This window comes from Eptatretus burgeri, chromosome 8, assembly GCF_056783735.1.
Source record: "Eptatretus burgeri isolate ZD-2024b chromosome 8, Ebu_testis_v1, whole genome shotgun sequence".
Lineage (NCBI taxonomy): Eukaryota > Metazoa > Chordata > Myxini > Myxiniformes > Myxinidae > Eptatretus > Eptatretus burgeri.
The window spans coordinates 51,467,329-51,492,588 of record NC_140968.1 but is presented as its reverse complement, the minus strand read 5'-3'; the positions used below and the strand labels follow the sequence as shown (position 1 = coordinate 51,492,588).

The 25,260-nt window shown below is 43.1% G+C and overlaps 2 protein-coding genes across 7 annotated transcripts in view; one reads left to right on the top strand and one right to left on the bottom strand.

Moving 5' to 3' along the window:
- LOC147021727 (uncharacterized) overlaps positions 1-25,260 on the bottom strand; it is a 236,041-nt gene that overhangs the window by 43,965 nt on the left and 166,816 nt on the right. The gene's annotated exons all lie outside the window — the stretch shown is intronic.
- LOC147021728 (uncharacterized) lies at positions 18,823-24,010 on the top strand. Its single transcript, XM_085893521.1, has 5 exons — positions 18,823-18,864; positions 18,982-19,247; positions 19,342-19,729; positions 19,864-20,044; positions 23,895-24,010. The coding sequence occupies exons 1-5, from the start codon at positions 18,823-18,825 to the stop codon at positions 24,008-24,010; spliced, it is 993 nt and encodes a 330-aa protein (XP_085749647.1).

Here is a 25,260-nt window from a genome sequence, read left to right as displayed (position 1 = left end):
CATCTCTTCTGGATTTGATTTTGACAAATTTCCCTGACAATATCTGCTGCTCTTCCTCCACCCAAAATCGGTTCTTCTGACCACGTCCTTGTCAAAGTGGACATCTCTCTGGCTATTATCAGAGAACTACCTCACCGCTGTCGAGTCTGGCATTTCACTCAAGCCGACTGGCAGGGTCTCCAAGCAGCCATTAAACCTATAGACTGGTCTCCTATCGCTACTTTCTCCAACATTAACTCATCCTGGGAATTCTTTCAAAGAAATTTGCTCTCCCTCATGCACAGATTTATCCCCTCTCGAATTCAGCTGTCCTACCCTTCCTCCCGCCCTTGATTCACTGAAGCTTTTGGCAAGGCAGTTGTCCTGAAACAACTTGCCTTTGCCTCATGGAAGCAAACCCAACTGAGGGTAATCTCAGTTCCCTCCATAAAGCTCAGAACAAGTGTGTATCTACCCTCAGGAGAGCCAGAAAACAACATCTTTCTGCTCAAGTCTGAACTTTCAAAAACGTCTCTCCCTCCTCAAGATCCTGGTGGCATCTAATCAAATCTGTTTCTGGTGTATCTTCCCCCTCCATCCCCTCCGTTACCTCAAAAGACTGCACTGCTGATAACGCACATGAAACGGCTGAATGCCTAAACTCGGTGTTTGCAGCTAAATCTTGTGTCCAAAACCCATTGCTTTCTCTACCCACCTTACCCAGTCACACCAAACTGCCCCTGGACTCTGTGTCCTTTTCTCCTGACAAGGTGGAGAGCTTGCTGTCAAACCTCGACTCAGATTCTGCAACCGGTCCAGACGGCATCAGCCCATGTGTCCTAAAAACCTGCTCTTCTGCTCTTGCTCACCCTCTCTCTGTTCTATTCACCCTCTCATTTGCTCAAGGTCATCTGCCATCTGTTTGGAAATCAGCAAACATCACTGCCCTGCATAAAAAAGGTGCAAAAACAGATTCCTGCAACTACAGACCAATCAGCCTTCTCCCAATCATCAGCAAGGTTATGGAATCCATCATCACTTCAGACATTAAATCCTTCCTCTTCTCCAATGGCTTGATTTCCAATCATCAATTTGGTTTCAGACAAGGTCACTCTACCCTGGATATGTTGCTTCTGCTCTCCCAACAATGGATGGAGGTCCTCAATGCCAGAGAGGAAATCCGAGCCGTATCCCTGGACATATCACGTGCTTTTGAGACGGTCTGGCACCCTGCCCTGCTCACCAAACTCTCTTCCTATGGTATCCAAAGCCATCTCCACTCATGGCTCACAGACTTCCTCTCCTGTCGCAGTCAAAGTGTGGCCCTAAATGGAGTTTTTTCATCCCCTCTTCCTGTCCAGGCTGGAGTTCCTCAAGGTAGGGTTCTGGGCCCTGTTCTTTTTCTGGTTTTCATCAATGATCTCTCCGAATCTGGAAAATCCTCTATATCTCTTTGCTGATGAATCCACCTTCTGCCGTACCATCGGTCATCCCTCAGACTGGCAAGTAGCAGCTTCTTCGCTCACTGCAGATCTGGATAAAAATCACAAACTGGTCCAACACGTGGAACATATCTTTCAATCCGGACAAATCTCACACTCTCACTATGTCTCTCCGAAAAGACCGTTTCGAACCCCCCCCCCCCGCCCCGACTATCCACTTTCTCAACAATCCTCTGGAAGAAGTCCTTTCTTTCAAGCTTCTGGGTCTCACTTTCTGCCATGACCTTTCCTGGGAAAGCCACATTTCAAACCTCCGCTCCAAAGCCAGTCGCCGACAGGGAATCCTCCGTCGTGCAAAGTCCTTCCTCGGCCCACCTGAGCTCCTGACCACTTACAAATCTTTAGTCCGCAGCCTGATAGAGTACTGCTCTCCCCTCTGGGCTGCTGCTCATGCCTCCCACCTTTCTCGGCTTCACGCTGTGGAAACCAAGGCATTTCGGATCATTGGCATCTCCCGCAATGAGGCTGAGTCTTTGGGCCTCTCACTCTCTCACCGCAGGCTGGTCGGTGGTCTTTCTGTTTTCTACCGTCTGCTCTCCAGCCTCGCCCCCCTGCTCTCTCTGCGATTTATCCCCACCACATTTCCGCAGGGCGCTCAAGGTCCGCCAACAACTCCGTTCTGGTAAAACTACCAAAACCACGAATCACTGCTCACCTTCACTCTTTCATTCCTCCTTTTTCCTGCCTTTGGAATAAACTCATTCACTCTATTCAATCCCATTCTTCCCTCCAGGCCTTAAAAACAGCTGTTCACCACCACCTCTTATCATCCCCCATCCAAATCCTCGATCTTTTCTTCTCCCGATAATCCACACAAGCCCACCTCCTTCAAATTCCCTGCTTTCCTTCTTGAAAGTCCCTGCAATCTCCATCTTGTATTCCCCATGTTCCCCACCCCATCCCTCTCCCTTCCACAGATCTCCTAATGTCTCTGTTCCCCACTGTTTTGTCCTTCCCACTCCCACCCCTCTTGTCTCATGCCCCCCCTTGCTGTGTGTTGTGTGTTAGCTCTCACACGAACCTCGACAAGGTATACAAAAGAAAATAAAAATAAAAATCAGATCATGGCATTGGATTGGGGATTATCTGAAATGGTGGTGAACCGCTGTCTTGAAGACCTTGAGGGAAGAATGACATTGAAGATAATGGTAAAGTTGATGCCACAGGCATGAAAAAAGAGGAATGGATGAGTGATCCTGGATTTTTGAAATTGAGGTTACATGCATTGTGGCTCCGAAGATATTGCGTTGTTGACCAAATTTGATAAAATGGCTCTCCTTGTCATTTGGGTTGCTGACCCCTGGCCTCGAGAAATGCACACTCGCCTCTAAGCTGTCGAGCCTGCGTTTAAATCTCGGCCCATCTATAAACTGTCATCCCGTTATTTCACAGGCAAGGTGATTCATCAATGCGTGTGCCGTCCCTCGGATGAACATTGACCGGGTCAAATTCCAAAAAGTTGTTGCTAAGGAACATCCTTGCCCCAAGCTGACACATTCAGGTCGCAGGGAAAGAGGGAAAATAAGATTTTAAAATAAAATATCCAAAATAAATGCTGTCAAACCAATTCCAAACCAAAAGGTTGAGAAAAATCACAACCTTGGTATTTAAATGGAAAACATAACGAAAGGAAAACATTATATATATATATATATATATATATATATATATATATATATATATATATATATATATATATATATATATATATATATATATATATATATATATATATATATATATATATATATATATATATATATCGTTGAAAGTGTGTCTGTGTGTCTGTGTGTTTCTCTGTGACCTATGCACGCGAAAAGTCCTGGACTGATCCTCACCAAACTTCACATGCTGACAGAACATGTACCCGGGAGTGTCCCGATGTAAAAGAATTGTACTTCCGACTTCCGGTTTCCGAATCATGACATCATTACCTGATTTTGTAACGTTAATTTTTCAAGTTCAGCCGATTGACATGGTGCCAACGCCAAATACAATATATCTAACATGATTTTAAGTTTTTGTTTGTCTGTTTGTTTGTCTGCACACGCTAATCTCCTGAAAGGTGAAAGGTAGGCGCTAACCACTGAAACAAAAAATGTCGGGATGGGCTTCGGGAAGGTTATAGGCTATGTGGCAAGGCCCCTTGGCCGGGGGGGGGGGAGGGGTGTGTTTCCCCCTCACTAACCCCCTTAGCCTATGACTGCCATGGCCCAATAGGGAACTGATACTGTGCTCGCGTCAGTCATTTGTATAGAAGATTAAATTCATTCAAAAAGAACCCGGGCAGCGCCGGGTGCATTCACCTCATGATGAATAATAATCAAGGGCACAAGAGAGATGATATGATTAACAATAATCAAGGGCACAAGTGAGATGATTTGATGAATAATAATCCAGGGCACAGGTGAGATGATATGATGAATAATAATCCAGGGCACAGGTGAGATGATATGATGAATAATAATCCAGGGCACAGGTGACATGATATGATGAATAATAATCAAGGGCACAGGTGAGATGATATGATGAACAATAATCAAGGGCACAGGTGAGATGATATGATGAACAATAATCAAGGGCACAGGTGAGATGATATGATGAATAATAATCAAGGGCACAGGTGAGATGATATGATGAATAATAATCAAGGGCACAGGTGAGATGATATGATGAATAATAATCAAGGGCACAGGTGAGATGATATTGTTACGGCTGTGGAAATTTGCAATACACCAGAAAGGTCCTCAGGTTTGATATATCGATAAGTTCATGTGTAGTTAGTCCACACCCGTTGTTTAGAGGGAATATGTGTGATTCATCTGGGCTGCGACGCTTTGAGTTAGTCATTTTTCTTTCTCTATCGTTATTTTGGACCAATAATCCCCCAACAACTCAAACACCACCACCTTCGCCTTTCTCCTTCCACAACCATCGGCCACGCCACCTGTCGGCACAGGACTTCGTGCTGTCCAGGGCCCGTTCAGTGATTGTTGCAGAATACGTCAAGCCGCGAGTACAAATGGATGCCTTTACGGGAGAGGAAATCGGATCAGGGGAGGTTCACGCCCCCTTTTCCTCCGTGCAATGGGCGAGCGTCGGGCGGTGTGACCCTGCCCCCAAGCGCGATGCATGTGGATTCCTTTTAGGAGGAAATTCGGATCAGGAGAGGCTCACGCCCCTTTTTGCCCGACCAATGGCTAAACGTCGGGTGGCGTGGCCCTGCCTCCAAGCGTGTTTTGATCCGCAAATTAGCATACACGCTCCTCCCCGGTCTATAAAGACGCAAGCACAAGGCGACTCGCGTGTTGTTGTGCTGTGCTGGCTGGGCTGGTCGAGTGAAGACAGAGGTCGTCGTTGAGGTTGTCGTTGCTGGGTCGAGGGACGAGTCGCGGAGTGAAGCAGGGACGCGGAAGAGGGCTCAAGGGCGAGAGCTCGCCGGAGTCGGTGCGGTCCCAAGGCCTCGCTAGCAAGACGGAGCGTCCATCTTGGATCCCAATGACGGAAAAAACTTGAACAACGCTACTGCATTAAATTTTGTGTAAAGCTTGGCGATTCCCAAGTGGAAACGATCCGCAAGATTCAACAGGCCTTCGGGAAGGAAGCAATGGGCACCACACAGATAAAAGAGTGGTACAACCGCTTCAAAGGTGGTCGCACATCAGTGGAAAGTGAAGCACGTTCTGGTCGGCCCTCAACATCCCGAAATGAGATCGTCATTGACCAAGTGAGGACCCTGCTGATGCAGGATCGTCGAATCACGATCAGAGAACTTGCAGACGAGGCGGGCATCAGCATTGGATCCGTTCATTCCATTGTGACTGAGGATTTGGGCTTAAGGAGAATCTCAGCGAAGTTCGTGCCAAAGCTGCTATGCAAACGATCGAGCAGAAGCAAGTCCGTTTGGAGATCGCACAGGACACGCTGGAGACTGAACAGCGATCCCAACTTCTTCAACACAGTGATCACTGGCGATGAGACCACAGTGATCCGTCATTTTGTCAAAAACGAAAATCCGATGGCGCTCACTTACACTTCCGCACTCATCAGTGGTCTGTCGGCGGGAAAATATTCACGCATACGGATTAGGATCGCCTGCATATGTGCACCAAACCACGCCTCCCTAGCTTCATTTGTTTACGCATGAAAAATTAAGGTTGGATACTTTTTGAACACACCTCGTATATACATATATATATATATATATATATATATATATATATATATATATATATATATATATATATATATATATATATATATATATATATATATATACACACAGACATATATATATATATATATATACATATATACATATATATATATATATATATATATATATATATATATATATATATATATATATATATACACACACAGACATATACATATATATATATCATCTTCTTCTTCTTTGGGCTGCTCCCGTTAGGGGTCGCCACAGCGGATCATCCGTTATGATCCGCATTATGATTTGGCACAGGTTTTACGCAGGATGCCCTTCCTGACACAACCCTGGTTGCCTCTTACGACACAGGGATATGGTACACCTATTTTAACCGGGGTATATACCGGGGTATGTATATATATATATATACATATATATATATATATAATATACATATATATATATATATATATATATATATATATATATATATATATATATATATATATATATATATATATATATATATATATATTATATACATATATATATATATATACATATATATATATATATATATACATATATATATATATTATATACATATATATATATATATATATATATATATATATATATTATATAAATATATATATATATATATATATATATATATATATATATATATATATATATATATATATTATATACATATATATATATATATATATATATATATATATATATATATATATATATATATACAAATATATACATTTCTGTTTTATATATATATATATATATATATATATATATATATATATATGTACATATACACATATATGCATATATATATATATATAAAATATATATATATATATATATATATATATATATATGTACATATACACATATATACATATATATATATATATATATAAAATATATATATATATATATATATATATATATATATATATATATATATATATATATATATGGTAACCCAAAATAATATACAACTTTTAAAATGCTTCGTTTGATCCTAGAAAAGCAGTAATTTTGTCACTCATGCTTCATTTCTTGTTGCAGAGACTCTGAAGTTTATTTTGATACCAAGCAAGCGCCAGAAAAATGCCAAGACTGACTGTATAACAACGGACGAAAATTGTTGAACTTTGGCACGAGACGAAAAGTGTCATACAGACAGGTGCAACGTCTTTACTCGAGACATTTCGGTATCCACTTGCGCCATGCACCAAACTTTCGGACAATAAAGTGCACCATCGCAAAGTTTACCAATGTGGGAACCATCTGTGACCTTCACAAGGGTCACAATGGTCGGAAGAGGGCAGGTCGTAGTGAAGAAAATGTGGAAATGGTGAGACAGGCGGTCATTCAGAGTCCAAAAAAAAAAAAAGACAAACATTCATAAGAGCACCGTTCAGAGAATCCTTCGCCAAGACATTCATGCCTTTCCATACAAAATTCAAATGGAAACGGTGCTTACTGATCAACAGAAATGCAAACGACTAGACTTTGCAAATTGGTTCTCAGGAAAGTTGGAGGAAGATGCAGACTTCCTCAAAAAACTTCACATGACGGACGAATGCCATGCTCACTTGTCCGGGGAGGTAAAGAAGGAAAACTTTCGGTACTGGGGAACTGAAAATCCTGGTAATGCATCAACTGAACTGGTGCCTCGATCTGTTCTCAAAGTCACCATGTGGGTGGCGGTTGGTTGGTATGGGATAATTGGTCCATACTTCTTTGAAGATGACCAGGGACGCACTTGCACGGTAAACCAGAGGAACTATCGCGAAATGATTCAGAAATTCTATCTGCCTGAGCTACGTACTCAGGCCCGTAGGAGAAACAACCTGATCCAGATGAGAACCCAGCGGTTCCAGCAGGATGGGGCACCGCCCCATACAGCCAAGGAAACAAGGCGTTTTCTCAACCAACATTTTGAGGACCGCTTTATCTCCCTCTACGAAGACGTTGAGTGGCCACCGTATTCCCCTGACCTTACTCCTCCAGGCTTCTTCTCGTGGGGGTATCTCAAGGACAAGCTCTATGGAAACCCTAGGCCTCAGACTCTTAATCAGCAGAAGGAAAACATCCACCGAGAAATCCAGAACATTCCTCAGGAAACGTTTCCCAAAGTGATGGAGAACATGACAACGTGTTTGCAGGCAGTGATCGGACAACGTGGAGCCTACGTTGAACATGTGGTCTAAAAGAAAACGACGATTCTATACCAACATTTAAATTCTGGTGGCAATTTTGACATTGGGACAATAAACTTCAACCTTTTAGCTTTCTATCCAGCCATATATATTTTAAAAATATATGTTATGACCATCCTCTTTGCAGATGAAAAGTTGTTCACTTTTTGGGGACACTGTATATATATATATATATATATATATATATATATATATATATATATATATATATATATATATATATATATATATATATATATATATATATATATATATATATATATACACACATACATCGAGATATACATACACACGAGGTGAATGCACCCGTCGTTGCCCGGGTTCTTTTTGAATGAATTTAATCTTCTGTACACAGGTCTGACGCAGGCCCAGTATCAGTTCCCTATTGGGCCACGGCAGTCATAGCCTGAGGGGGTTGGTGAGGGGGAAACACCTCCCCCCACCCCCGCCCGAGGGGCCTTGCCACCTTGCCTATAACCTTCCTGGGGCCCGTCCCGACATTTTTTGTTTCAGAGGTTTCCACCTGTCTTTCACCGTTTAGGAGATTAGCGCATGCAGACAAACAAACAAACAATCAAACAAAAACTTCAAATTATATATATATATATATATATATATATATACTAATAAAAGGGTGTGTGTGTGTGTGTGTGTGTGTGTGTGTGTGTGTGTGTGTGTGTGTGTGTGTGTGTGTGTGTGTGTGTGTGTGTGTGTGTGTGTGTGTGTGTGTGTGTGTGTGTGTGTCAGTGTATGTATCTCCTCCATAACTCCAAAACCATAAAAACCTAGCAGCCTGAAACTTTGCATGCATACTAAGAAAATAGGCCATGGGCTAGATAGGGCCACCGTGCACCCCCCCCCCACCTCCCAACAAAACTTTGTTTTTTTGAAGTGTCTGGATATGCTGAATACGAATTTGAATGTTAACATTGAAAATATTGGGATGCACTACCTCTTTTAGCCTCATGAAAAGGGGTACCCTCAAAAATTAATTTTCGTCATTTGTGCCAAAAGCAATTTCCGTACCCAATCAGAATGGCTTCAGGACGACCCATTACACTGTCAGACTACACATATTATGGCTTATGTGAAACATAATCTCGTGCTGGTTACATGTATGTGTCTAAAATTAATATATCCAAGAGCTTATATAACATGTTGAGTAAATGTACTGTATCGTCTTATTAACTGCCCATTACTGTGTTGTAGTTTTCAATCAAGCTTATTTTATCCTGTTTATTGTTATATATCCTGCTAATTAACCATGAGGTGAAATGCCAATGGCAACTGCATTCCACTTGAAGCCAAAATGTGTTCAATATCTTGGATACCCGCAATGTTATTACATCCTAAATTGCATATGGTTAATCTCATTGTGTTTGTTAACTATGACCAGAACCTCCATCGAGGTCAATACCTGAAACAGAAATGACTTGGTGCTGAAGAGAAAGCTTGATTTCTCATGAACAGATATCCATATTGAAATTGGTATTGTGTGAATTTTTTTTTCCTCCACATAATTATATTATTAATATGCAGAATATGGCTATTGGAGCAGTAGTACAGACACCTCCCCCTCAAGGAACTTCAACAACAAATATTCATTTGCAGATTACTTAAGAATTATTCCCATCATTTACATTGAAGCCAACAGGTTAGTTTAGATACAATTCATTTATTTTGACATTAACATCAAATATGTAGTTAAGTTTTCTCTTTTAGGTCAAAGACAATCACTTTAGTCAATTATGAATTGCAAAATAACTTTCAATTTTAAATTTAATCACAGATATGACATTTTGAATTTTTTAATGTTGGCTTTCTTATCTATTTGCCAGTTCACAGAGGCTGAGTGCAACCATGCAAAGTGATGTTTGACCCAATGCACTCATCAGAACGTCAAGAGAAAGAAGGCCCCCCAACCAAATACCTGAAGGATGGTGGCAGTGGAGGCCAAGGGACAAGGCCAAAGTCCAGGTGCATCATACACATCCCTGGGCTTCAGTATGGACCTCTCGTGGCATTATCAATAAGTGCAGAATGCGATGAAAGACTTGCCAGGTTGAAGTACATACGTGACAGGAGACTGTCTCAGCCATTAGAATCTGTTCACCGAATGACTGCTACCTGTGACCTCATACCAAAGACCATTACTGAAGGTGATGGATATCACAGAGAATGTTACCAAAGATTCACTATGAATCTCAATCGACTTTCCAGTCATTATGATCCATCTGAACCATCATGTTCCAAGTTAAGTCGGAGGGGCTCAGCTGGTGACAAGGTACTATTCTCACCCGATTGTATATTCTGCCACTCGATGGAACGGAAGAAAGTGAAAGTCAAAGGGACATGGACTACTGAGGGCTTAAGTCAGTTTGAGTTTGATGTATGGAGAACGGTGCTCAAAACTGCTGAGGACAAATTAGATCAGAAGTTGCTGATCAGAATTAGAGGCCATGATTTGTTTGCTACAGAAGCTAAATACCACAAATCCTGCAGGGTCCAACACACAAAATGCCGACAAATGGAGAAGTACAAGCATATAAGACAAGGAGCAACAAATCAAACTAGCAGAGGCACACAGTGAGGTGTTTGGTGCTGTATGCCAAGTAATCGACAGGGATATCATCATCAGCAAGAATATGATGAAACTGTCAGAGCTAACTGAAATTTATATCTCTCGCCTGAAATGCACCAACTTCCCCAATCCCAAATTTCGTGGAGAAAACCTCAAAGCTAAGCTGGAGAAACATGACAATTACAAGGACAGAATGGCCTTCTGCACACTAAACAGAAGAGACAACTTCCAGTCTTACATTGTCTACAGCTCTCACCGTGACATTAGTGACACAGTTCGATGTGCATATGAACTTGGTTCTAGGGATATGATCCAGGATGTTGGAAATTACCTACGTCAAGTGATTCTGGAGAGCTTTGCAAAAGCTGATGACTTGAAATGGCCTCCATCTGCCCAGGACCTTGGAAACATGACAGCTGTAATTCCATCACAATTGGAAAAAAAAATTGAATTACCTGATATCAGGCAAACCAACTCCTCACACGTCGAAAGTGCACAGGCTCGTGAATTCAATTGGGCAAGATATTTGTCGTGCAGCATCGAATGGGGAATGGAAACTCCCGAAGCATATGCTCATATGCATGACACTTCGTCACCTTTTCAGGAGCGAAAAATTGATAACCTTGCTGAACCGAATGGGACACTCAGAAAACTACTCATTCTCACTAGAGTTGGAAACTGCCCTTGCTCAGGCTGTTGCTGAAACATTAAGTCTGCTGTCAACGCAAATCATTCGATCACCAGGGGCCCCTTCCATTTTCCACTCTGAATTTGATAATTTTGACCAGTTACTGAACAACCACACTGGAATGGTCTCAATCCACACTGCACATGGCATCATGCTACAGGACACAGAAGGCAAGCCAGAGGATCAGGAGAGTGAACTACCAGGTTGGGATATGGAAGAAGGCCCACATTGCCAACCCTGATATCCCTGATGCTGGTGACGGACACGGTTGGGCACTTGTCAACCAAAAACTGGAGCCTCTCTGGTATGCGAGGTGTGTTCTCCCACAGCAGTTGACAGATATTGCTGAATCAGTGAACACCAGTGATGAGGGAGATAATGAATCAGATGACGATGACAGCATACCAGAGGAACAGGAGTACTCACCTGGTGACAGCTCGGAGTCTGACCAAGATTGAAGAACATAGCTGAACCATTAGCTGTTGACATTGATTGAAATGGATGACAGTAAAATCTCATGATATTGTTACTTACCTGATGAATACAATGAAACTGTATGATCATGATAATATATCAACAGAAATATCTTGAAAGATGTATATGAAAGATATACTGTGTTATCGCCTGGTAAAAGGAACAATGTTACAGACTGTTATTACCTACTTACTATATGTAAATATAATGTTGGTTTCAATTATTGTTTGTAATCAGAATTTGGGAAATAAGTATGAATGTAGCACATTTATATGTATTGTAAAATACATTCCTATATTATTTCGAGTGGGAAAGAATATACCAGCGATATTAACATGAATAATGTTCTCAGCAATTTATTTTATTTTTTTAAACCCAACCCTGTTTTTGATTTTGTGAATACTGTTCTGTTGTTTATAGTGTGATAACATCATGTGTGTTCATGTTATCTGGATTAAATTGTATTTGGAAACTATATATATATGGATAACAAATTAAGTCAGATTCTTATTCTGGACTATTTGGCAGAAGAAAAAAAATGTCTTAAAAATAAGCTTTATTGAAACTTCTACAACACAGTAATGAACGGTTAATAAGACGATACAGTACATGTACTCAACATGTTATATAAGCTCTTGGATATATTAATTTTAGACACATACATGGAACCAGCATGAGATTATGTTTCATAGAAGCCATAATATGTATAGTCTGACAGTGTAATGGGTCGTCGAGAAGCCATTCTGATTGGGTACGGAAATTGCTTTTGGCACAAATGACGAAAATTCATTTTTGAGGGTACCCCTTTTCATGAGGCAAAAAGAGGTAGTGCATCCCAATATTTTCAATGTTAACATTCAAATTCGTATTAAGCATATCCAGACACTTCAAAAAAACAGTTTTGTTGGGAGGTGGGAGAGGGGGGGGGTGCACGGTGGCCCTATCTAGCCCATGGCCTAAAACTCCAAGGAAGAGCAAGAGTGAAAATTGGGTGATTGGGTTCACTAAAACACCCCTTTTGAAGATAATTAACGGCCTTATTTAATTATATCCTTCATCAGGCAGTCCTCGGCCACCTCACTGTCTGGATTCTAAAGCTGTTTTCTGGGTAACCTCGCTGGGGTCTGAAAGCCACCATGTTTTTTGGCCTGTTCAACCTTTCCTTGACTTGAAACAGGCCACGCCGATTTCTTCACGATAAAGTTTTTTTCTTTTCTCACTTCCCTCACTCATATTATCGAATGCCTGTTCATGTCAGGTCAGGTCAGGCCAGATCAGATCTGTAACTTGCTACAGGTATCATATAAACCTGTACTAACCTGTTCCATGGTCGGGTTGTCAGTGCCTAAACAGTCTCCCCCACCAGGTTTTTTTGTGATTAGGGTGTTTGGATAGGGACACCCAGCAGGATTAAAACCTGTCAAAACCTGTCAAAGGGCAGATGAGCTCCTTGTGAGCCAACGGCCATCCATATCTAGTGCCCAACTGTGTCTGTGGACATCCTCCTGCAGTTGGGTTACTTTTTATTAAGAGGTTGGTGGCAGGATTTGCACTCCAGCCACCGTAAAACCCTTCATTCCGCAAAACACAAAAATGCAAAGAAATCTGAAAACCCACTCCGTGGGAGTACCTCCTGTGCAGCTTCCCTTCACACGGCAGCTCACCGGATGACAGGATTGGGGCAATGCCTTCGGGGACCCCCAATCTTTGATGATAGGAGGGAAACCACAGGGTAACATTGCCGGATCAGATTACGGGAGAGTGTGTCGGAGTGGTGCGGACTGCTGAGGTGTCTTCCACCAGATGGCGGTCTCCTTGGGTTAACCTGAGGCGGTCCCTTTTGGGTGCGTGCCTGGAATGTCCTATCCTTAAGAGAGGATGATCACCTGTGTCTGTGATCATCTGAGTTCAAGCGTTTGGACATCGGTTTTGCAGCACTTTCTGGGTTCAGAGACCGGATTGCGGTGAGATCATGGTGGGTGGTTACACCTACCATTGGTCTGGTCGCTCTGATAGTTACCATGCCCAAGGAGTTGCTGCAGCTGTGTCCAATAAGCTGACTCCAATGAGAATTGAGGTAACACCGGTCAACGAGCGTATTATGAGACAAATGATTCGTCACTCCTTGGGTGTTATTTCCCTGGTCTCTGTTTATGCTCCGACTGAAGCGAGTGATCTCACCAGGAAGGATGCATTCTATGTCACGCTCGAGTCTGTGGTTGCTCAGTGCCCCAGACGATATACACTTCTAGGCTTGGGGGATTTCAATGCATCAACTGGAACTGATAGTGATGGTTATGAGACGTCTGTAGGTCCCCATGGGTCAGGAATGGTGAACCTGAATAGTACTAAGTTCCTTGACTTTGCAAGAAGTCATGGACTTAGGTTGGCCTGTTCATGGTTTCAGCACCCACAAGCTCATCGCTGGACTTAGTATTCCAACGCTGGCGGTGTGGCAAAGGAGATTGACCATGTCCTCGGTGATGGTCGCTACAGGATGATCCAGAACTGCAGGGTCTACCGGAGTGCTCAGTTCCTCAATACTGACCACCGGCTTGTTGTAGCAACTCTTAAATTACACCTGAAATCCAGGACAATGGTACCATCCCAGCCTAGGCTGGATGTTGGGAAGCTCAAGGATGAGAGGGTAGCTGAGGAGTTTGCGAACAAGCTGAGTGGAGATTTGGGGGGTCTGGGTTCTTTGGGAGGTCCTGAAGAGTTGTGCAGTGCCTTCAAGACCACCATCCTTGATGCTGCCAGTGCATGTTTATGGAACCCACCGTATAGTAGACATGTTAAGTGACATTTGACTTAAAATCGTGATGCAAAGGTCCCCTTTGGCATGGAAGTCCCTTAGGGTCATAGAAACAAATTTATCCAGACACACGTCATGTCTCAAAATCTAAGATGGCCACCGTCGACCATTTTGGAAAACATGGCCCAGTCATAGCTCATGAACCGTTTGTCATAGAAACTGTTATGATACATGTTTTCTAACTAACCTGAGGTCACTGAACTCATTTCCGGTGACAATTTTGCTTTCTGATGGATTTAAAGGTCAAATCATAGACAAAAATACATAAATGTTACATTTTTTCTAAAATGTATGAGAAAAAAAAAATTGTGAGAATGAGAAATGACTTAACATGTCTACTATATGATGCTATTAGGTCAGACCCAACTCAGAAATGGTTTTCTCATGCTGAATTTAACTACACATGAGTTAGTCACATAATGAATCTATGTTATGTGACCTTTAATTTTTAATTTTTACTTTCAGATTCAAAGCGACTTATCCAAATGAGTTCCGATAACTGTGAAAGCACGCCTGCCACTATGGACTGGAGCCTATGTTTTATGTCAATCAGACGAGACTCATAATCCAACTTCGGATCCCTCATCATCTGTTAAATTGAGAAGCAATCCTGAAAGATTTTCAGCCACTTACAGACAGGTTATGAACAATATCCAGGAACTCAATGAATTAGGTGAGCTGCCTGATTTTGTATTCATAGAGAATACTGGTGACAGTGATACTCAGAATATAGTGCAGCTGATGTCTAATCATGTAGTGTGGCACAAAGCTTGCAGGAATGCTGTCGATAATCAGAAAGTGCAGAGAGCCAGGAATAAGCATCAAGGACAAGCGTCATTTAGCCCGGTAAAAACTCGTGCAGCCAGGTCAGTCACGCAGACATCACCCTCTACATCTTTGAGCGAACCAGTTGACACTCCATGTCTCTTTTGTGATGAAGTGGGCAACAAGAAAGAGCTCAGAAAAGCTGCTACACTTGGCTTGGATAAAAAAAAAAAATCAATGACTGTGCTCAGCTGTTGGGCGACAAACGCCTGTTGTCTAAACTGTCCGCTGGTGACTTGATCGCTATCAATGCCGTCTATCATCGTGCGTGCCTGACTCGGCTGTATAGGAAAGTGGAGACGGTCGGATGTGACATCACTGATAGTCATAACATGCAGGTGATGCGAGCACATGTTCTCAATGAGTTACTTGACTTTATTGAAGATAACCGTGGTTCAGGGGAGTCGCAAGCAATGGCTCACTCGACGACCCTTTATGATAAGCGTATTGCTGCTCTCGGCTTTCCCTACATCAAATGCAATACAACACGCCTTAGAGAGGACATTGAGCGCATAATTCCTGACATCAAGGCAGTAAAGATTAACCGTTGCTGGTCTCTTGTTTTCGACGATGACCTATCCAAAGCTATAGTTGATATGAAAGACAATACATCAACTGAAGTCTCCACCCTGCACAAAGCAGCCAATATCCTCTGTCGAGAATATCTTCAAATGCGGAAAGCTTTTACGGGTTCCTTCTCAACCTCATCTGAAGCTGAATCAATCCCAACCACTCTGCGTTCATTCCTGTACATGCTTCTTGATGGACCATCTATCGATCAGCCATCTCCTGGATCTAAGAAGTCCAAGGTTGCAACATCAATTGGGTAGCAGATCATCTTCAACTCAGTTGCATGCAGATCCAAGAAACGTGACAGTGTTCCACGTCACAACAGAGATAGGGAAACACCAGCTTCGCTCTATATGGCTATGAAAGTACATCTTCAAACTGGCCGTGAATCTCTAATCGATGATTTGCATCAGCGAGGGTTATGCATCTTGTATGACCGTTTGAGAGTGCTTAGTACAGATATTGTGAATTCAGTCATTGGTCACTGGGAGCAGGTTGGTGTAGTGGTCCCCCCTCAGGCAGTTAAACACGTTTTCACCACAGGCGGTTTTGACAACATTGACCATACTCCATCCTCTACGACGGCAACGTCAGCCTTCCATGGAACATGCATCAGCATTCACCAGGACTTCTCGTCAGACACACAACAAGTTGCGAATCTTGATGAGATCCTCAATCCAGATGAGATGGGGAAGAAGAGTGTGCGGTTCTTGCCAACTATCTACACGGGCATGGATATGAATACCTCGCTGCCGAATGATGAAGTACTGCACGTCCTGGTCCTAATGACCAATAGTCATCCTATTCCAGCTGCGCGCTCTCACACCAGCATGATTGAAGAAAGCTATGTGTGGTTGGAAAGAGTAAGAACACTATCCCAACAAGTAATTGAACCCAGTGAATGGATTTTATGGGCAGCATACCATGCCAGCACCACAGAACCTCCTGCTACTCCCCCAACCAAGTCATACATGCTCCCTATTTTCATTGAGTCTTCTAACAGCCCTATAATGGTTTGGCATGGGATGACAGTTCTCCACCGGGCAATTAGCTACCTTAATCCAGGTTAGACACCAGTCATGGTAGCCGATGAACCACTCTTCACATTGGCCAAAAAAATTCAGTGGAAGTTTCCACAGACAGATCATGGTGAGGACTCTTTTCTCGTGACATTGGGGGCAATGCACACCGAGAAGATGCTCTGGAGTGTGTCTGGTGATTGGTTGAATGGCAGTGGGTGGACTACAGCATTCACCAACAGTGGTATCTCAACCAGTGGCAAAGCAGAGTCATTCATTGGCGTCCATCATATCTGCAGAACCCAATATATGCATCAGATGTCAGTTGCTGCTCTCTACATGCTCATGAAGACCGCTTATGAACAATATGTTAATATAGCGACGACTGGTGATGATGGTCTCTCTGGAGATGGTGACTCGAATGACCTCATCCCTCTGCCCTTTGAAGAGTGGCTCAAGCAGTTGTGTAAACTACAGCCCCAAGCTGACTATTGGTTCAAATCCACGGGGCTGGATGTACTTGTTCTTCAGGTAAGGCATGCAATGTTTTGTATGACTCAATGTATTTTCTATCATCCAGAAAAATAATGATACATTCTGTCATAAGTTACTCGTGTTTGATATGAGCTTCTTAATTTGTTTTTTTTCAGTTTGTCAAGTCATGTCGCACAATTGATTTCTCACTCTACATGGAGACTCTTGATTCTCTTATGCCGTGGATATTTGTGCTGGATCATACCCACTATGCTCGAAACTTGCCTATCCATCTCCGTGACATGGCAACATTGGAAGAACGTCATCCTGCACTGTATGTGGAGTTCAGGTGCCATGGTCACTTCATGGGACAGAAGACGAGGAGAGCGTTCTCTAGGATTCCATGTGACCAGATGCACGAGCAACTCATTGATTGGCTCAAGAATCTTGCTGGCGTCATCGAGAACCTGGAAGACCTACGGACAGTTCGCCGTGAGCAGGTTGTTCGCCCCGAGATGGCTCGTCTAATCAGGGAAATGGACGGAACAAAGGAGTCAGATGAACGGATGCACCATGAACAGTACACCAAATTCCAGATTGACTACAAGGTAATTTCCTAAGATATTGCAATTTGAGAGCCTCATCATTTTCTGTGGTATGATTATGTATGATTTAGCAATGCCTATACATCTTTTTTTTTCTTTTCAGTCTGATGTGCTGGCGCTGGTGGATGCATTTGAGCAGCTGGGAAACCCTTTCCTGGAGGACAGTGGAGAGTTGCTCGACCTGGACCAGGCAATCTTCATGCCTCCAGATGTGGTAGATAATGTGAGAAAAGTGAAGAACATCGGATTGGAGAGATATAAAGCATTTGTTGACAAGTGAATCTACTCTCAAGAGGAGGCATTCACTGCAACAATACCCCATACCAAGCTGAAATTGTTCACGTCTTCGCTCTCTCAACCACGCCAGAAATCTGAGGTGGCTATCGTCAAAGACCAAACAAGCAAAGGTTACTCAGATTTTGCTGGCAGCGCACTCGGGTCACAACATCAACGAGTCTGTGTTCTCCCATGAGAGCTCTGCTCATCCTCCCTAACTGGGAAGGGATACAAGTACCATGGAAACAAGAGTGAGACCCTGGACTGTATTGTACCAGCGAATCTCAACAATCGCAGACCAGAGACGACTGCCGCTGTGCTAGATGGAGCTGTGCTCGTTCAAATGCTTCGTCCTAGAAATGCTGTGACCATCGGAGACTATTTCAAAGATGTGTTAATGCCATACATCCTCTCTTGGTTTGAAATGAACAACCTGGTTGACATTGTCTGGGACGTCTCTCCAAGACGAGCCTCAAGTCAGGAACTAGGGAACAACGTGGAAGTGGAGCTCAGAGGCGGGTTCCTGTCTCGACCAAAGTTCCTGGAAATTGGGCGGCCTTGCTACGTGTTGACCTGAACAAGCAGGAGTTATTCATGGAGCTCGCCAAGTGCTTGAAGCTTGCGAAACTTCCACAGGTTAGTTGACATATTGTTGCAACCCACTGACAAACATTATGAATTGTTATTATTTAAAATACCCAGGCCTCTGTTATATCCACATATCCTCAATTACATTGATTTCCTCATTTCCAGGGCAAGCAGCTTTTCACCACCATTCTCAGTGACTGTGAGAGTTCACCAGCTGGGGGAGATGTTGGAGCAGTGGCCCCATGCACACAAGAGGAAGCAGACACTCGGGTATTTCTACATGTGGCTGCAGCTACATCTGCCGGTCATCGTCGAGTGATAGTCCGCACCAGTGACAGCGATGTTGTAGTGCTGGGCATCTCTTCCTTTGTTACACTCGGACAGAGGATTGATGAACTCTGGATTGCCTTTGGAATGAAACGCCACTTTAGGTTAGTTCAGTTATGTTTTAAGCCAGTTGCCTTCAGTGTGTGCCAATAGGTTATTGATGAGGAAGATAACTCATATCACTACATTCCTTTCCAGGTACATTCAAGTTCACGACATCGTACACAAACTTGGAACATCTAGGGCAAAGGCACTACCAGCGTTTCATGCAATAACAGGATGCGACACAACCTCAGCATTCTTTGGTAAAGGCAAGAAGACCGCCTGGGCAGTGTGGCAGTCCATCCCTGAGCTCACGCTGCCTCTTGAGCAACTATCATGCCCTAACCCCACCCTGGAAACAATCAATACTCACAAATCTGTGCTCCAGAGATTCGTCTTGCTGCTATATGGTGTAACTAAGGAGAACATCACAACTGTGGATGCTGCTCGGCATTACCTCTTCCACCACCAAGGAAGAGACTTCGAGCACATGCCTCCAAGCAGCGATGCTCTGCATCAGCACCTTCTCAGAGTTGCATATCAGGTAATTAAATATACATCATTGGGGACATTAATCGTGCTCGAGATTGCTGAATTCATTTTTATTTCTTGAATCGCACACATTTTATTAGCTATCTATACATTCTATCCAATCAGTAATTTATCTTGTCACTTCAGAGTGGACACGTGTGGGGTAATACGCTCATGAAAGCACCAGCTCCAGTATCTCCAACAGAATGGGGATGTCAGCAAGAAGCACCAGACTCTGCGCCAACTCCAGTCTACACAACTCCCACCATTTCACGGGACTTGCCAGAGCTTTCCATTTGCAAGTGTAAGACTGAATGTAAAGCTCCTTGTAAGTGCTGCATGCAGAGACAGTGCTGTATGCTTCTCTGCAGATGTCAAGGTTCGTGCGCCCACACTGGCAGGATGTACCAGGACAAGAGAGGAGAAGAGGAAGAACTTGTGTAATTACAACATTGTGCGATGGAGAATTTAATTACCTCAAATTTTCTGTATGTGAAAAACAATTAAATTTGGTATAATTTGTATTATTTTTGGGATTTCACATTCAAATGCATCTGAAATGCATAGCTGATGCCGGAAATGAATTCAGCGACCTCAATTTAGCTAGAAAACATGTGTCAAAATAGTTTCTATGACAAACGGTTCATGAGCTATGACTGGGCCATGTTTTCCAAAATGGTCGACGGCGGCCATCTTGGATTTTGAGATATGATGTGTGTCTTTGGATAAATTTGTTTCTATGGCCCGAAGGAACTTCCATGTCAAAGGGGACATTTGCATCGTGATTTGAAGTCAACACCCTATTTTGTGCACTTAACATGTCTACTAGTAGGGCAAAGAAGAATTTTGTCTCTCAAGGGACACTGGATACCATTGACCAGAGTCACAGGGCCAGGCTGAATGGCAGAGCTGAGCTGTTCAGGGAGCTGAGGCGTAAAACTGTACGTGCGCTAATGGTGGACAAGGAGGCCTATGCGCAAGGCAACTGTGAGGGGGGAGAGCATCACCTGTGGTCAAGTGATGCTCGACCTGTTTGCAGGGGAATTCACGCATTGCGTTCATCCAAGGCCATGCCTCGGTGTACTGCAGTTAGAGCAGAAGGTGGTAGGCTCTTGACAGAAGAGTGAAGGTGAAGGCCCACTGGGTCAGTTACTTTGAGTGGTTGTTCCAGGCTGATCCACCAGCTCTCGAGTTGGAAGTCAAGGGTGTTACAAGAACTGTTGCTGACCCTCCAATCAACTGTGGTCCACCTTCGCTTGTGGAAACACAGGCTGCGGTGAAGCGGTTGAAATGGGGTAAAGTTCCAGGGATCTGTGGCATCCATGCTGAACTTCTCAGGCCTGGTGGAAATGCTGCACTCGTGTCGTTGCATGCAGTTCTGTGCTCTGGCTGGAACACAGGCATCATCCCAACTGACTGGAAGAGGGGCCTTGTTGTCCCTCTCTGGAAAGTGAAGGGTGATCACCAGGACTGCAACAACTACCGATGGGGTGACGCTGCTCTCAGTGCCGGGCAAGGTCTTTGCTCGGATAATTCTTGATAGGGTTCGCCACCATCTGCTTGAGCACCAGCACCCAGAGCAGTCAGGCTTAACACCAAAGAGGTCAACGACTGACCGTATCCTTGCTCTTCAGGTCCTCACCGAACGCAGACGAGTTTCAGCAGGGGCTGCTTGCAGCTTATGTTGATCTCTGTAAAGGGTTTGATTCAGTGAATCGGGATGCCGCCTGGAGTATTCTTGGTCTTCGTGGGATGCCACCAAAACTGATCGATCTGATGTCTGAACTCTACTCTCGTACTGAGAGTGCTGTGAGATGTGGTGGTACCATCTCTGACTTATTTCCAGTTGTTACTGGAGTTCGTCAGGGGGTGTGTACTGGCCCGCACACTTTTCAGCACTTGTATGGACTGAATTCTGGGGAGGATGTCAGAGAGATCAAGCTGTGGTGCATCATTTGGGAATGTCAAGATCTCTGACCTTGATTTCGCAGATGATGCAGTCATCTTTGCGGAGACTTTAGATATCCTTTTGGGGCCCTTGAGGTGCTGAACAAGGAGCCGGAGGCACTGGGATTACGGGTTTCCTGGGTCAAAACTAATATCCAGGCTTTGATTGACATCTTGTATGCTGCTGTCCTGTCTGTGCCTGTTTGTGGTGAGGATGTTGAAGTCGTGGAGAAATTCACTTGCCTTGGCAGTGATATTCATGTCTCTGCTGGCTGTGAGTCAGAGGTCAATATACATCTGTGTGGGGCCTGGGGAGTCATGGATTCACTGGATAATGGGGTGTGGCGCTGCTGGTACCTGTACAGGAGGACAAAAGTCCGAGTCTTCAGCAGGTCCTTGGTGCTTCCAGTCTTGCTCTTTGTATGTGAGACTTGGACTCTGACCAAGGATCTGAGACAGAAACTTAATTCCTTTGGTACCAGGTCTCTTCGGAGAATCCTTGGCTCTCGCTGGTCTGGCTTTATGTTCAACGAGCGGTTGCTGAGAGAGACTCAAATGAGATTTGTTACCTGCATAGTCCGTGAGCGTCAGCTGCGGCTGTATGGATATGTGGCTCATTTTCCTGATGCTGATCCTGTTCACCAGATTCTCTCAGTGAGGGAGTCTCATGAGTGGAGGAGGCCAATGGGCCCACCACGTGCCTCGTGGTTGCAGCAGATTGATCGGCATCTCAAGGAGATGGGGATGGGCCTGGCATCTGCCTGGGGGATGGCCAGCTGGAGGCCCCTGGAGTACCGGCGGAAAGTGGACGCAGCGACGCGCCGCTCTGGCGCATACTTCCATACCTGACCTGACCTGTTCATCATAGCTATGAATCGCTTGGTATATTGCAATGCTTATCAAAGGCCATGATGTGTATATTCATGTCAGTACCAGTCCAAAGAATCAATCCCAAACTGTCTGAACAAATAAATTGTTTCATTTTGTGTCTGCATTTCCAGTATTCTTGTGTGTGTCTTGATGAGCTGCAAGGCGAAAAGCTTCGACAATCTCCGTTCTTTTTTCTGTTTTCAAATTTATATATATATATATATATATATATATATATATATATATATATATATATATATATATATATATATATATATATATATATATATGTATGTGTATATATATATATATATATATATATATATATATATATATATATATATATATATAGATATATATATATATATATATATATATATATATGTATATATATATATATATATATATATATATATATATATATATATATGTATATATATATATATATATATATATATATATATATATATATATATATATATATATATATACACACACATACATATATTAATTAATTATATCAATTGATACTGCATGACTAAATGCAACTGTCTGTCCTTTTTCATTGCTTAAACCCAACTCTTATCTACTTGGGCCTTGGAGCAGATAACAGCTCCCTCACCAAAAGACAAGCCTCAGCAGTTTCTTGTCCTGTTTTGTTCAACTGTCTCATTGCAGCGTTGTTTGCTCGAGTGCATAAAAGTACATTGACTGGGACACAAAGTAGTTGGAGAAATATTGGCACTGTTGCTGTGTATTTTCTTTCTCCATGCATGCATGATTAAATGATTCAACTCTGTTGTAATAAACTTGTTAAAAGAACCTTGAGTGAGTTATCTACCACATCTCTCACTTTTGACCTCTCGATGCCAAAATCTGATCAGTTCATCTTTGCATCATGATATATACTTGTACCAAGTTTGGTCAAAATCCCATCAATGGTTCAAATGTTAGCACAGGAACAGAATTTTGACCCAACAGGACCTCTGACCTTATGATCCCATTATCTAATCAGTTTATTTTTACATCATTATACATATTTGTACAAAGTTTGACTGAGATGTCTTCAGCCATTCACCTGACCTGACCTCTGACCTTTGACATCTTGATGCTGAAATGTAATCACTTCATCTTTGCATCACAATGTACTGGGAGACAGGGTGTTTTAAAAAGATTGATAAAACTTTGACTTCCTGCCATTTCTTTGTTTTTTGACCTATACCGTTTTCCTTTTCAGGTTTGGTAGTGTTATCATGGTATTTGTTGCCTGGGATTTCTTGCTCCATAGCTCAACTATGCCATTGACAGTGAAGCAGAAGACAAAGTGGTGGCTCTGTGGTATAAGACTAAATCATATGTAGATACCTGCCGGAGGTTCTGCTGGGAATACGACCTCAGAACAAGTGATGGACCCACAAATTATGCCATTCAAAGTATTGTGAAACATTTTGAGCACAAGGATACAGTGCACAACTAGAGCAAGGGCAACAGTGGCAGACCAGCATCAGCAACCAAGAACCAAGCCAACATCGACGCCGTGTGGGATTTTGCAGTGGACAGTCCCAAGAAATCCCACCGCCGGCGCTCCCGGGAGCTTGGCATCAAACCAACATCAGTCTGGCATACCCTCACTAAGGAACTGAAGCTTTTCCCATACATCATCTCTATTAGGCATAAACTGAGTCAAGATGATATGAGAAGGAGACTTGATATGTGCAATTGGCTCAGTGACAGGATGTAGCAGTAACCAAACTGGACGAACCTGATCCGATTTGAAGCTAATTTCCACTTGAAGGGTGCCATCGACAACCACAACAACATTTTCTGGGGGGCAGAACCACCTGAGGAGATCACTGAGAAGTACCTTTACATGGTCTAAGGTCACATGCTTCTGCTCCTTCAATGCCAGATGGGGAACACAAAGGCCTTACTGCTTTGAGAATGACAACAGCAGGACGGTGACGATCAACAGTAAGTGCTACTGGACCGTGCTCCAGAAGTTCCATAATGATCGAGCACAAAAGGTCACCCCAAACCAGCTCAGCATGACCTGGTTTATGCAGGATGGTGCACCCCCACATACAGCTGGTGACACCATCACTTTCCTGTGGCAGCTCTTCAGAAATCACCTCGTTGCCCTGGGTACCGCTCATTACTGGGCACCCCATAGCCCAGACTTGAACCTCTGGACTACTGGTTCTGAGGGGCTGCCAAGGGCTCTGTCTACACCAACCACCCTGCCACACTGGATGATCTGAAGCAGGAGGTGTCAGACTACCTCCCGGCAGTGCCACACGAGACCTACAGGAAAGTTGGACAGAACTTTGGAGTCAGGATCAATGCCTGTCTGAACCGCAGAGGGTCATACATCAAGAATGTCAATTACAATAATTTTGCGTAAATGCCAATTTCAAACCTTGGGCTCTCACTAACTCTAGCAGTGACTTACTGCATTAGCAATTGGTGAAAGAAAATACCACGTCATAAGCTTTCAAGAAATGTTTGGTTCAAGTTCCTGAAGTTTCTATTTATTTGTAAATAAACATTTAAGTTTGCATCACTCTTTTTGAAACAACCTGCACTTATAACAAGTTTTGTCAAAATCCCATTACTGGTTCACAAGTTAGCGCGGTAACAGAATTTTTACCAAACGGGACCTCTGACCTTTGACCTCTTGACGCCACAATCTTGGCAGCTCATATTTACATCATTAGACACATTTGTACC